At 31.4% G+C, this 15805-nt stretch overlaps 1 protein-coding gene across 3 annotated transcripts in view; it reads right to left on the minus strand.

Annotated features, from left to right (window-relative positions):
• The window catches only part of Dbp21E2 (putative ATP-dependent RNA helicase Dbp21E2), a 52726-nt gene that overhangs the window by 22902 nt on the left and 14019 nt on the right, over positions 1–15805 (minus strand). For all 3 annotated transcript variants that reach the window (XM_076449707.1, XM_076449705.1, XM_076449706.1), the window contains exons 7-8: positions 8572–8656; positions 1154–1260 (exon numbers count right to left, since the gene is read on the minus strand). In XM_076449707.1, the coding sequence (XP_076305822.1) occupies positions 1154–1260; positions 8572–8656 (192 nt within the window). The remainder of the gene's footprint in view (positions 1–1153; positions 1261–8571; positions 8657–15805) is intronic.

Genomic DNA, 15805 nt, shown 5'->3' on the forward strand with positions numbered 1-15805 from the left:
AAAAGTGCTTATTCAGAATGAGGTCAAGCAACGTACTAGCCAAGGAATACGAGTAAGATTACAAACATGTCAGTTTGAGTACTTTGTCATGTAGAAAAAAAAACTATAGGTACTATTCACCCTTGGAAAAGAAGCAAAGACCTAATTCATACCATGAAACAAAACAAAAAAGGTCAAGTGTTTCATATGATTTTCTCTATACTTATACTCTTCTATCAGTATAGAAAAAGGCAAAACATGATTTACCATAACTTACATCTTTTCATTCAATAACTATAATTTGCATTCTACATGCCACTGAAGTTGTGCTTCCACACTAGTATCTCAGATAATTAGTTCATAAACTGGTTGTAAAGCTGTTGTATAACATTTAATTAGGTGCACTGACATAATATTATTCACACAAACCTAAATTACTTTAGATTACTATATCATGCATTAAACAGGTCTCAAAATCCCAATAAATATTCTAATTGTTTTCATATGGTTTGGTTGGAGAGTCAAATCTTGACGACTGTTGAAAAAGTAAGTTAACTGGAACACAATCTGACAAACACTGCATCTTGTGAGTACAATAAACAAATCTTTGCTTCAATCACTGTTTTTTATAATAGGAAATATAATTCTCTTTTTATTGGTAATTAACATATTCATAGTGGCAATGTCTTTGAATAGTCTGTCACTAAAATAATCTTTAACAATGATGTTCCTGCTAGATAAATACCCAATATGATGCCCCTTTAAGGTCTTATAATCCCTGCTTTTACCCATTATCATGGAGACCAATCATAATAAAGCCATAAATATGCATTTATATGGCTCAAGCAATCGCATAACTTACCAACCATGTTTCATTTATATAAATAAATGTTCTTTAAATACGTTTGAGAGCAATCTAATACAGTAGCCAGTCAGTGTAAATACTCTAATTATAATGATATATGAGCTACACAAGTTAAATATTTTTTTTGATTTTTATAATATACTTAAAGATATAAACATATATCACAAAGTTTCTTAAACTGATATTTAATAATAATGCTAATAAATTATCCCATGCTGGCTCCCCACATGGTTACATTATTGAAAAGGAGCAAGTGTAAAAATAGCACACACAGAAAGTTCAATAAACAGAACTGCATACATCACTTACCGGAACCTTCCGTAGAAACCTTTGAAGTGAATCATTAAAGCTGTCATCAAGCATTGTGTCAGCTTCATCTATGACCACATGGTCTATCAAGGCCACACTGTAGATTTCTACAATGACAGAAACATCTTATTTCAAACACACATACAATTTGTTTCACAATGAAATAAGACCTTTTCTTATGGTAATATTACAGGAATAAATATCAGACATTCCCTCAAAAACTGTACCATTATCAACACTTAATATTAAATTTATCAAATACTTAAAATGTTTAAAACTATAAGAAACTAAGAAGGCTGTAACACAGAGCAATATCTAATATTCAATAATACATTTAGAACTGTTAGTGTTTTAAAAAATCAAAAAGTAACCTCTTAAACAGACATGCATTTATTATGGGATAAATATATGAAATTATGCAACCCTTATTTGAAAACAGTTTAACTCTTTAAACACTTGGCTGGTTTTTCTGCTTATGACACTTGTACAGTTTCAAAGTTGCATTAAAAATTACACAAGTTTATTATTAGCATATGTCAAAACATTAGTAACAAAGTATTGTTTATAAATCAAATTATTGTATTAAAGTTTTAATTCTTAATTCCAAAAGATATACATAAGAATTCTCAATTTTCATTTCTGTGCATCATATAAAGTGTTCTGAATTCTCCTTTTAGCTTTATAACAATTTTTGTCTTATACAGTTTGAAGATATGGCAACAAATAACCAATTCAAAAAAGAACAAAAGTATTGTTCATTTTATTTCATAATTTTCAAAATTTCATATTATTGTCAATGTTGGGATAAAGAAAATGATATATAAAATATAAACTTTTACATTAAAAAAGCTTTTGATGTTCATTTAAAAGGTCCTAAAAGTTAAACAAATGAAATATGTAAGAATAAAATCACCTTGCACTCAGACTAAGTAAAAACTTTTGAAAAACTCATAGAAAACACTTTTATTACGAATCCTCCCTTAAAAAAATCTTATTTTTGCACACAACAAATTTATGTTTACTAAAACATGTCAAACTTCATGAAGATATAATCAGTAAATTCAAATTTCAAGTATGTGAATCAACATAATTTTCTAGCTTATGTAAAATGACCAACCTCTGCTGGAGGGAATAAACAACATTGAAGAGAATGACGATGATGGTAAGATATAATTCATAATTTTACCATGAACGTCAATTTAACAATCTTAATTTTTATGCAATAGTGACACCAAACACACTTTTATGGATTTAAAAGTTCTGCCATAAGTAATGCAAAAATGTTAGAAAAAAATTAGGAAATATTACTCATTTACTTCCTTTTTTGAAAAGGTCTTTAATTGTTTGCTCATTTTTTAATACAGTGTTTGAATATGCATATGAATATTTTACTTATAAACTTCTAAATTTAATGAGGTTCCCACTGTAATATTTATTGTTTATCTATTATTGGCTGTTAATTCTAATTTCACCCTGTACTTAAAAGTTGTAAAGGAACACCAAATTTCTGTAAAAATTCTAATTTCAAGAAAGTAATGATAACATCACTTGCATGAGAATTATGATTTTTTTCTTTTAATTACTACAAGTTATTAATAATACTTTTAGAAGTGGATACTCCACTCCAACCACTTATCTCAGTAAAATTGTTTTGGTTTATCAAGAAACAAGAAGCCAAAAAAGAGGAATAAGAAATTCAGACTTTTTATTATGAGGTTTTCAAACACTCCCAGAACTTGTAGCTCACTAATTACATAGATATTGTTAAAAAAAAAAACACTGTACAGCATTGTAAAGTTCTGATGAGGTGATATTTAAAATACCACTTTGATTAATAATCTCAGCATCCATACATAGTCAGTGCTGCTACCTGATATACAAGTCAAAAATTATACCTCTGGTAAAAAGACCTAGACTTGACTTCACTAGAAATTCAGATTATGATTATATAATTGACAATTTCTTATGCATTCATATGTAATTTATGTAAAAAATTCCATGGCCCTTTTGCCATAGGCATTCTTTTCTCCTCCTCAAGAGGTTTCTCATGACTTTTTACGTTATACCTATTAGTATAGCATAAAATTCTAAGTAATATATTTTAAGAATATACAAGTTTTAATTTCTTAATTTTATAAGGCAAATTTTTTTTAAAAATCCTGAACTTTTTCTAGTAAAAAATGTGGCATTTTTTCTCTAGGCACCCCCTCTTCTCTAATTTATTCAGTACCACTCCAATAAGTACAAAATTTAATGTAAATTAATCACTATAAAATCCTCATTGCTCAGGCAAACCATAATTTTTAAAGCATTCAATCCTGTTTGGTTTGAAAACAGAGCCATTAAATTGAAAATCAGACTGATCTTACCAAACTCACCTGTCACATCCTCTCTTTCTGGATGTGTTAACAGTTCCATCTTATGTTTAATATTAGATTATTAATAACCAATAGAAACCCAATGTTTTGTCATTTTCTGTTTTAGCATAAGCTTTGTCACCATGGGAAAGATATTTATTAGCTTTGATGAATTTCTATCTCTTTTTGCTGCATAGTTAGTAATCCAGAAAAATGTGACAATCATGGGATGTTGTCTGCTTTTTTTGCATATTACTATTCTGTGTTCTTTAGTGCATTATTTAATTAAATAAAATTATTTAATCCAATACTACCATTATTATAAAAAGTAGGGTTAAATGTCAACAACAGTTAAGAGCAAAAAAAAAAAAAGTACTTTATTTCTTTTGTTTTTTCATGTTTATTCTTTACTTATTACAATCAAAGTCACTAAACTGTAAAAACAGGAACCTCTTTCATTCACTTAAAGTTAGTTAGATTGGTTAAAATAAATAATATAATAAAAATATTCAATGAGGCAACACATACAAGCATTTCAGAGTAAATTGTGAGTAATGTAATTCAATAGTGTAAAGTGAGTTTTCTATTCCCCATATGGCTTACAACTTATAATGGCACAAATAGTAGTTACACATGGTTCAAAAGACACTAAAACAATAAAGTTTAAGGGTAAATAGATGAATACTTTTATGAATTTAAAGCTACTTAGGATAAAGGAATGTAGTTTCAGGCTATAACATGTAGTTATTCTAGAAAGAAAAAAGGGTAATTTAATTTCCTTTCAATTTTTTAATGGTTATAAGGTCATTCAAATTTGCCAGCACTGTTTAGAGTTAGAGAAGAGAAAATAATAAAATAGAAAGTTTACTGAAAATAAATATTTGAATTGCATTTATGAGGTTTTAGAAATTACACAAATGATATTTGAGATTTTTGAGATGAAGACAAATATTTTAACTTGTAACATGAAAATCAGTTTACACTTGGATTTGACAAGTTTGTTTCTCTTTTAATGTATTACAAATACTTCTCTGAAAAATTTGATTTCTTTTGTGTGTGAAAGACTTATAATATTCACAGAAAGTCTGCCAAATTTTGTGAAGATACAAAAACTACATTAAAGTTTAAATATCAAAACTATAAAAACTAAACAAGTATAAAGTGGTTATGTGGTTGGCAGTTTTATGGAGCCAGGGTTAAGAGAGTTAACTCTCTCAATAGGGCATGGTCTATATGACTGGCCACAAGACCTCTTTGTACTTTTTAAAGTCTTTCAAGATTTAATACTTCTTACTTTCAATATAGTGTGTACATCTTTACTACATTTGGAAGTATTTCAGTTAATATTACAAATCATTTATGTAAAAAAAAATATTTTTAATGTAGTATTTTTAACAAAATAAAACAAAACTCTGTCCATGAATATACTGAGTATTTGTTTTGAAGAATCTGTGTGCAAAGTAATTTCATGTCAGAATTAAAAATACTTTTCCTTATCTTAAAAATATTTGTTAACAAATTATGAAAGAGGATGTGTCATGTGGGTGTGGCAGGAGGGGCTGATTTTTCTACTGAATATCTTTGTAACTCAACAAAGTTGAAGAGAATAATAAGTGTGGTTTATTGGAGAAATGACAATTTCTTAGGGAGTAATTTACATTCAATATTTTTTCGATGGGAGGTAGATAAATTAGGGATGATGATATGCTAAGAGAAAATGTTTCACGTATGTAACAATAGGGGAAATTCAGGATACTTTAAATAATGCCTTGTAAAATTAAAAAAATTTAAATTATATACTATTAAGATATGGATTATCGGCTAAAGTTTTATGCTATTCTGATTGGTATAACATCAACAAAAAGCAATCTTGAATGTAAAATACTATAACTTTGTGTCATGTGCAGTAAAGGATACTAGTGGTAATAAAATTAATGCATCAAGATAAGAACTGAAACCTCAACAGTTCCACTGAATCAAAGTAGCCGTTTTTAGTTATGTGGACTATAATTGGGTGGAGAATCCTTCGGTTTATGACCAAAACATTTTTCATTATTAGAAGGAGATTTACTAACCTCCACGGATCCTGCCCCAAGTAGATGTAGATTCTAGAGACTGAGGGTGTGAAAAAATAATTCTACAACTCAGGGCTAAAGTAGGTAAACCCGAGTAGACACCAGAAGCTAGGGCTGAAGAAAGTGGACTCAGGCAGTCACAGGAAAGAATTGTGGGGATAGACAGGATTGTCTAATCCTGTCTTGACTTGTCATCTTGCTTACACATAAAGGGCAAAAGACTCTTCACATGATTGGAGAAAAACTCTGCTGGAGGCACAAAAAGATCTGTTTACACTCTCACTATAGCAGCAGTATATGTCTGAGATGGAGTTGGGGACAATAACTTCAGAGCCTCAGGGTAATAAATGTGTTTACAGTTTTTAAACACTATATCCCTTTCTTCTCCACCCACTTAGGACAAGGGCAAAAGAAAGTGGGGTGGAAACCACTACAGTTGATGCACTGAGTTTTTTAGTTTGTAACTAAAAAAGATAATTGTTTGCTATACTTTTACTGTTCTTCTTTCTTTTAAGAAAAATCAATTCAAAAACTTTTTTCTAAATAGTAATAATATATATATACACAGGTAATGCATTATGATGGAAATGTGATCATATTTTACAAAATACTATTCCACTAAAACACAGCCTAGACAGGTCTCTTTGTAAAGGCCAGTTTTACATTCTTTGATACAGTAACATGAGTGTATGTGTGCTGCATCATTGCATCTTCTTTTGTGTTAGGTAGGCACAGTGAAAAACTCAATAAAATAAAAACAACAAATATATATAAAGGTATAATGTTATGAGATTTAAGCCATTTACATTAAACATTGGTGTTTTTGTGTTATAACTTGTTGTCATTCAAGAACAAGAACAGCAAAATTTCTAGTTATTTCCAAATTTATTATGGAGGTTATAAGATAAGTCAAATCAACTTAACCCATACAGAGATATAGTAATGAAAACATCTGATGAAATATAGTTTTTTCTTTAAAAATGTTTAATAACTATCTTGACATTATAAAGCTTTGCATATGAAATTTGAAAATTTTCTGGTGTATAAAAGAATTTTTCATCTTAAAATCAAAATATTTTGAAAAGAGAAAAATGTACAATAAAACATTACTTAAGAAATCTGATATTTTGCATATGAATGGTCTGCAATATTTACTAAAATCTGCAACATTTTTTAAAGATACATATAAAATATCAAAAATCATAGCATAATTATTCTCATGGATACTTGTGCGATTTCAAGCTAGGTGAATTCCACCCAGCCCGTAATGATAGGGCTAGATCGTATTTAGGTCTTTTATATTTTAGTTAATTTTGTATTGTGTGTTTCAAAAAAAACATATTGGAATGGTTTAATTACTTTTTCACAAGTTGAACTTGTTGCCTGGATTATGAAAAGTTATAAAACAGAAGGCATGCATAAGCTACATGTAGAGAGTCTACCACAATATGTTCATATAAACCTGCAACTATCAGCTGATGTATAGGCATAAATAATAACGGACATAGGACTTGAAAGTAAAATTAAAAATAAACAATGAATGAAAAGATAAAGATTATTATTTTATTAAAAATACTTCACTAAAAAGTTTTTGCATGTGAAAGACTTGTATTATTTACTGAAAGACTGCAAAACTTCATGAAGATATACATACTACATTAAAAGTTAGAAGAATTAAATGTTTAAAGACTAGATGGGTACAAAGAGGTCATGTGGTCAGAGAAATTTATTACCTCCATGATGAGAGAGTTAAGTGAACTTTTAATATTCATTTATGAGGTTCTATATAATATGAGGGCTGTTCAAAAAATACGCGGACTGACATCATAAAACAAAATGTACTTTATTTAGAAGTTACAGGTCTGGGACCCCTTCAAAGTACTCTCCTCCCCAATGCACACACTTATCCCAACGGTGTTTCCACTTGTTGAAACAGTCCTGGTACGCTTCTTTTGTAATGTCCTCCAGCTCCTTCGTCGCATTTGCCTTAATCTCGGGAATCGTCTCAAATCTTCTTCCTTTCAAGGGTCTTTTGAGTTTGGGAAACAAGAAAAAATCGCAAGGAGCAAGGTCAGGTGAGTAGGGGGGGTGGGGAAGAACAGTGATCGAGTGTTTGGTCAAAAACTCACGAGTTCTGAGACACAAATTTCACAGCAACGCGGTGCATCTTCAATTTTTCGGTCAAAATCTCGTAACAAGATCCAACTGATATCCCACACTCTTCAGCAAGCTCCCTGACATTCAGACGTCGATTTGCCCGCACCAGGGTGTTGATTTTGTCGACGTGTGGGTCGTCAGTTGACGTGTGGAAGGACCTCCAGGACGCTCATCATCTTCAATGGACTGTCGACCATCCTTGAAACGTTCATGCCACTTGAAACATGCCGTACGCTTCATAGCAACATCACCTAAGCCGTGTTAAGCATAGCAAAAGTTTCAGTCACAGATTTTCCAAGTTTAACACAAAATTTCACAGCAAGTCGTTGCTCCTTCCGGTCATTCATTCTGAAATCCGCCAAACAAAAAAAATCGCACTTCACTTAAAACCGCGTAGCTAATACACAAATAAAGATATCTGCAATCAGGGAAATGCCGTCGTAATCAGCTGATCTGTGCAAACCTAGCGACACCAAGCGGATTCCCCTGGAACCAACTGGAGCCGCACAATTCAAACAGTCCGCGTATTTTTTTAACAGACCTCGTACACAAATGAAATTTGAAAAGTGTACAATCAAAAATGGTATTTATACCTCATATTAAAATAATCGAGTGCAAATAACTACATTAAATAATGAATTTATTAGAAATAGTTGAAAAAAATCAAAATTAAATGTTTCATTTTCCTAAAACTACATATTTTTATAACTGTTCTTGTCAAATTTTAAACAATTTCATTGACTAGTTTCATTTTTGGAAAGAAATACAACAAGAGCAATGTTAACTACTAAAAAAAATTTTGTGGCAAGTAATCATAGGGTAAACTTACTCGCTTGCACAAGACTTTGAAGCACTCCTGGAGATGTAATGAGCAAGTCCAAATCTAATGTCTTTTCTGGCCTTCTCAGTTTTTGCTGCAACAGAAAATAACATAGAACATTAATAAAATTATGCACCAGAAAATTTAAGTGCTACCAAAACAAGTAATAGATGATCTAGAAGTTTGACACTAATTGACCTTAGACACTAGAAGGCATGCTAGAATTCAGTGTGCAAAACCATTCCTGCATTAGCATCACAAAGTCTCACAAAACAAAAAGGCTAAAATTAATGTATCAGAAAATTCAATACCATATAGTGAATTCAAATCCTATCTTAACTTGAGAAAGCTACAAAACCGTGAAACATTCCACTCTTGTATTCACCTATTAGAATGTTCTTTATCCCTTAAAATAAATTAACAATGAACCTGTGTTCAAACCCTGCTAATTTGGCATTCCTTCATGAAACTCATTAGCTCAATACAAGTTGAAAAATTCCACTGATTTTAAATTATTTTTTATTGAAAGTTATAATTTTTCCATACTGAAAATGTATCTCTGATAGATACCTCGACTCACATAAATAGCTATTCTTGTTGAATGCTGCCCCCTATATGCAAAAAGATATTTTATGTATGCTAAAAGTCTTTTATCTCCCATCAACTGGAATTGACTGATTCTAATGCATCTCTCATACAAATGATTGTGCAACAACCCTCAACCTATAAAAATGTGACAATCTCTTAATAGACATGATTCTATAATTAATTCTATCAAACTATCAAGTTTTGGCAAAAAATGAAAACATTGTTTTCAGTTGGGAAGATGGGTGAGAAGTGTGAGGGTAGGTAAGTACCTTTGACACATGCCAAAAGCCTTTTATCTCCCCTCAACCTATAAAAGTGCAACATAATCTCTTAATAGACATGACTCTATAATTAATTCTACCAAACTGTCAAGTTTTTGGAAAAAATGGAAACATTGTTTTTCAGTTGGGAGGATGGGCAAGAAATGTAAGGATAAGCAAGTACTTTTTGCAAATATATTTCCAGAATAAGAAAATTACAACTTCTGATATAGTGCATTAGCTCCTCTTACATAAATAGCTAGAACAAGTGGAAGGACCAGTGTGAGAGAAAGGAAGAAGCATTCAAAGGACACTCCCTAAAATGAGACAATCATATTCAAAGATCTGATGTGGGAAATCACACCACTTCTGAATCAGGTATACTCTTCACCCATTGTAGAAAGATGTTGCACACATGGGTGGAAAAACAGAGGAGCACATCCAAGTGAGTGAGAATTAAAGCTGGATAGTGATCCAAACCATACAATATTCATGTAACTCAAACCAAGAAAATACAAAATTGGGTAAAATTAAAAGAACCCAACATCAGGTATCAAAAGGATTTCTGCATACTGTAAACCATCTCCCTGAAAAATTGAAATTGACCAGAGCTGCCTAAAGTGAAGGAACATTTCAAAATGATACGCATTGAGAGATAGTGGAAGGGAAAGAATCATAATAACCTGCAAGCACCTCCACCATAATCCACAACACTGATGGAGTAACAAGGGCATAACTATGGAAGAAACAATGATTAAGAAGTTAGCACACAAAGGTCATAAGGGTTTTCAAACAAGATATTTTATTTTTACTTCATTAACCCATTCAAGAGGATGCATTCATTGTCTTCCATCCCAGTGGCTTGGAACTGGAAAGTTGTAAGGACTCTTTAAACTCCACTAGGAGAAAATGAAAAGAGGAAAGGGAAGCATGGTGGGGAGCTCAGAGGAATAACAACACCTGAGACAGTGCAATGGGTGACCATTATGCCTTATTTTAAAAAGTTGACCATACCAATTTATTCAATACAATGCATGAAAGAGATGCACAGATATCCTCTTCTGCTCTACCCATGTAATATATGGTCAGTTACAGTCCAGGACAGGCAAACTTGTTAAGCAAGTCTATCACAAGGATAAACTTACAAGTGATCTTGTGGAGCACCTCATCTTTTCAGCATGTATTGCACAGCCATTAAAATATAATATTTAAGTCAACATGGCTTAAAGTGCAGATTTGAATGGTCAGGCAACATAAACCACAAAATGGAATCCAGAAAGAAAAAGAGGGCTACACTCCTGAAAAAGAAGAGGTACGTATACAGAAAGATAATTTACCCGATCACAGTCCCATGAAAGAGTGAAAAATGACAACAGGAAAATTACAGTACCTTGGCAAGGAAGAAACAGCTACTCAAAGCAGACAATGGAAGATGAACATACAAGATGTAGTCCCAATGCTCAACAGATAAAGTACCTTCAACTGACAGCAGGGTAGACATACAGGGAAAAAGAAGCTGCATGATATAAGTGAAGACACATGGAAATGATGATAATACGAAGGTGCTAGATAAAGAATACAAGGCCAATCAAATCACAATCCAAGTCCAATGAGTAAGGGAGAAAGGGGGAAAAAATCACAGGCAAGGAAGTGGAGAAAGGGGAGGAAACTTGGTAAATGGATTGAACAAAAAGAAGCATTGAAAATACTAAAGTAACCTACAATATTTACTGGAAAGAGAAGGTCAACTGGATAATCCTGAGAAGAAATGTGAGCCATCAAAATGTAGGATAATCAAATTGATCCAGAGCAAAAAATACAAATCTAGCCAAAACAGTAGAGAAAAACCAAACGTGTGCCAGCTAGGAAAGATCAATTTGAGAGACCTGATCCACAGTAACATGAATGCTAAAAACTTTGGAAAAAAAGAGACTGACACAAGGAGAAAAACTAATGTAAGCCTGCTTGAGCTTTATGACACCCAGGGTCAGAGGAAGATGAACCACAGACCAAAAACGAAAAAGGGAAATAAATGGAAAGTGATAAAAAGATTCAAAATCTTCACACAGAAAAGTACCCCACAGGAGTTGGAACCACCAAAAGTTTTTTAAGATTGAAAGGACTTTCCTTGGGAGAAAGTATCAGGAACATAAATTGAATTAACAATGAGGACAAAGCACCTGAAACACAAGCCTCTAGAAGATGTGTGTCAATTGTGTAGGTTAAAAAATAATCTGCTGTTTAGCCATTGACGAGTGACATAAACTACCACCACCACCAAGTAATAAAGAAACAGAATCAAACAAACTAGAAAAGAAGAAGAATGTGAACTAAAGAACCTTGGACTGGCAGAAGTGTCTGAGTGTGAAGTGGATAAAACCTTTCAGCTGGAGATTATGATTCTGAAGCCTACTATAGATAGCCCCACCTTTGGAGATGAGCATCAAAGAAGAGAAACAATAAAAAAGACAGGGAGGAAGTAGTAAACTCAAAATATTGGGGGATATCTTTAACTATCAATGAATAACAAAAATGGAAGGATGAAAATTAAGTGAAAAAAACAAAATAAAAGCTTGAATAACAGAAAACACCTTTAATTCATTCAAGAAGGATAATGGATGTTCCCAATGGAGGGGCATTGAAAATTACACATCTCAATAAGACTAGAATGTGAGGTACCTTACAGTAAATCCTTATCAAACTACATGTGTCAACAATGGAAAAAGTAGAATAGTTTGTAGTTTGTCATGACCACCCCTATTTGTAATGAACTAATAAAAGTTAAACATCCAATGAATGTTGTTGGTAAAATCCCCCAAATTCAGGTAAAATGCAGACTGTCCCACAAAAAGCATGAAACCAAAATAGGTCCAAAGGTCAAGGCAAAAACCTGGTACCAAATCACAAGGTAAAAAAATTGAAAATAAGCATGTGTATTATGAACATTCTCAGCCCTGTAAAAAAAGAAACCTACCAAAATTAGATGAAATATTAAAATAGGGAAGACCCATAAAGTGATTAAAGTGGAACTGATCAATCCAGAACCCCAGTTGGCATTAAGCAAACAAGATGAATGAAGAAAACTAGTAGGTAAAACAGGTAAAGGATGAGTAGGTGCCAAGCACATAAAATAAATAAAGATGATAATATCTTCAAATGAAACAAAAGATCAACTAAAGGTAATGGAATATAGCATCTCTGATACCCTACATGATGCTAAATGTAGAGGAATATCCCCAAAAATTGAACCAATGGTGAAAAAAACACAGACAGCAAGACCTGATTAGCAGTGATGATAAACAAACAGCAGTATCCCACGTTAGTAGATCCTAAAAACAAAGAAGCCATATGTGGAGGGAACGACCTGAAGATGACAAAATCTCAACATGGAGGGAAAAAGGAGGAGGTATCCCATGAAAATCCCTAAATATAAATGGAAGATCAAAGAAAGGAGATGGAAGGTAAACATAAACTGTAGAAATTTCTATAGGGTAAAACAAAGTCAAGAAAAAAACTAAGTACGAGATAAAATGTATAGGAGTAACAGATATGCAACTGACATAAAATCAAAAAGAAAATCTGCCCAATGGTAAGCTAATTCAAATAGAATTAAAGTCTGTAGAGGATGAGGTTTGCAATTAGCCATTCTCAAAAAGAGGCAAAAAGATAATTGTAAAACAATGTCAGGAGAAGGGAAATGACCATGAAACATGCCTGAAAAAGATAACTGAAACAGACCTAGCACATTCTGCAGTAGAAGTATGGCAGGCATTTCATGAGAAAATGGTGGAAAAGTAACAAAACCCAGATCATCTGAAATCAGGTTCAGTTATTTCACATATGAAATAAATTGTATAAATTGTAAATTAAACGAAATTAATGGTAATAAGTATAAACTAAAAATAAAATAAAAATGAATTAGTTGAAGTGTTGAAGAAAAGATAATCAACCTAAATTTCAATAAACCCATAAATATAACCACTGGTAAACCTGAAATATAAGGCACTTTTTTAGCATAACTGAAAAAAATATTTAACCTAAATATCAATTATTCTGGAAGAAGAATCGTAGGTAAGCTATAAATACACTTGTGAAGCCTAATTGAATGATACAGAACAAAGGATATCACTAATCACTAAACTGAAAACTTAACCAAACAGTCATTACATGTAAAACTGGGATAAGTTTGTGTTGACCCTGGGACAAGGGTCTATACAAACCAAGTGAAAAGGAAAAAGGATAAAAGAGAAATAATAATGAAAAGGATAGAGACATGACTGTATAAACTAAGGAAATGTGTAGTAACAAAAACCACAGTATAAAATTTGATATATGCAAGAAAAAAAAGAAAATGGTGAAACTTATGATTAATATACCAGAAAGATGAATTATAGGTAATCTTGGAATAACAAAAAGAATGGTATATGTAAAAAAAAATAGTATAGAAGTAGAGATACAATTAAAACTAATGGCCAATCTAAACTTTATTATGAGTATTAGCCATTTTAATGAAGCTTATTTTATGGACCCAAATAACTATAGATAATAAAATTATTTAAAACTAAGACAATATAATTTTTTATAACAAAAAGAAAGGTCAGTGGAATGTATTTCATATGTATGAGCCCACAAACTCAAGATGGGGCCTAAAGAGAGCAAGTTCAATGGACGATAAATCTCCCAACAAAGAAAATTTGAAAAATCTTTCTACAGAGTACTGCAATATGAAGCCTCTATAAATGTGTTAATAGAACATATAAACTCCAAAGCATTAATGTATAATACATAATGCAAAATGAATAATCAAATACAACTGTTTGCAGAAACAAATAAAACATTTTTGTAATTAAGTAATACGTTCTGTAACTGGGTGGAATATAAAATAATTCCACTTCAGAATACCTGAACAAGGTACAACTATCACTACTGTATAATAAGCTTGTTGACAAAAATTAATACAAACACAGAAAAATATTAAAATACAGAGAGCACGAACTATACATTAGACCATGAGTACTAAAATAATGAGAAATGATAATTTTGTAGAATTAAAGATATGGAGTCAAATGCATCAAGAGGGTATATCACATACTTATTGGTGGAAAATTGCATGATGATTTGTATAAGAGATGCATTAGAATCAGTCAATCCCAACTGAGGGGAGATAGAAGGCTTGCAGCATGTGAAAAACTGTTTCTTGCACATAGACGGTACCACTGAATGAGATTAACTATATGTGAGAAGGGGCAACATCCTGTATAGGGGAAAGAAACAAAATATTATTATGAAGCTTAGTTGCCTAATGTAGCAAACAAAATTTCAATATTGATTATATCAATTTAATAAGATTGTTTAAAACAACAGCTAAGTTTTAACCTATGAAACATCACTAGAATGTTTCTTGGCAATTTCAAATGATTCTTAAACACCAACAGTTCTCTTAATTAAAAGCTCAACAAAAATAAAATATGCAAATTTTTCCTTTAACTCTGTCTTTACAAGTCATAGGTCAAAGTTCATTTCATATTGCATCTGTTGTCTCGCATTCAAAATTTTAATGAACTACTATTTTATGAATGTATGTCAATAAGTCTGGTATCAAATTGTAGATTAAAACAGTTTTACCTTGATCCATTAGTTAATTTCTTGCTTTAAAAGAAAATATTAAAAAATAAATTGTATATATCAATTTCTGTGTGTCACAGGGTATGCTGAATCTAGCATTTGTTCAAATTAGGCTATTTGGAATTTCCAAATACAAAGTCCATAGTTTCTTACATATTAGGAATTACAATTACTGATACTGACAACCTAAGATCTAAAGTAAGAACCTTTTATCATTTCTATTTGCTTAGATTTTGCTACATTTACTGAATCATACATAGTACCCTCATCCACCTCTTTCCATTTTTGGAAATGCTTACATACAACTACTTCTGTTTATACTGTGTCAATAACTAATCAAAATGTTCTCTTAGTGGCTTTCTCAGCCAAATTGAAGTATTCTAGCACAAAATTCTTTTTATACTAGAATCTGAGCAGTAAGGTAAGACTTTAATCAGTCTGAAATTTTATTTTTTTTAACCAAAATAATAAAGCTTAGTTACCAAGCTTGATAAACTACAGTGAAATATTATGGTATTGATATTGTAATTTATGATTTTTTGTTAGTCAAAATGTATATATGTTATTTCACATCCAACACATGCAAAATTTGATAAGGTTTAAAAACCCATAGCGAACGGTAAACAAGTACAAAGTTTATAACTAGAAAAGGTAAATGTTGAATATTTACTGTTCTTTGTTTTAAAAAAAAAAGTTTAAAAACATATTTCTAAATAGTAATAATGTAAGTACATGTATAATGCATTACAACTAAAATGTGACTGTGTTTT

Source organism: Tachypleus tridentatus, chromosome 8, assembly GCF_004210375.1.
Source record: "Tachypleus tridentatus isolate NWPU-2018 chromosome 8, ASM421037v1, whole genome shotgun sequence".
In the NCBI taxonomy this organism is placed as follows: domain Eukaryota; kingdom Metazoa; phylum Arthropoda; class Merostomata; order Xiphosura; family Limulidae; genus Tachypleus; species Tachypleus tridentatus.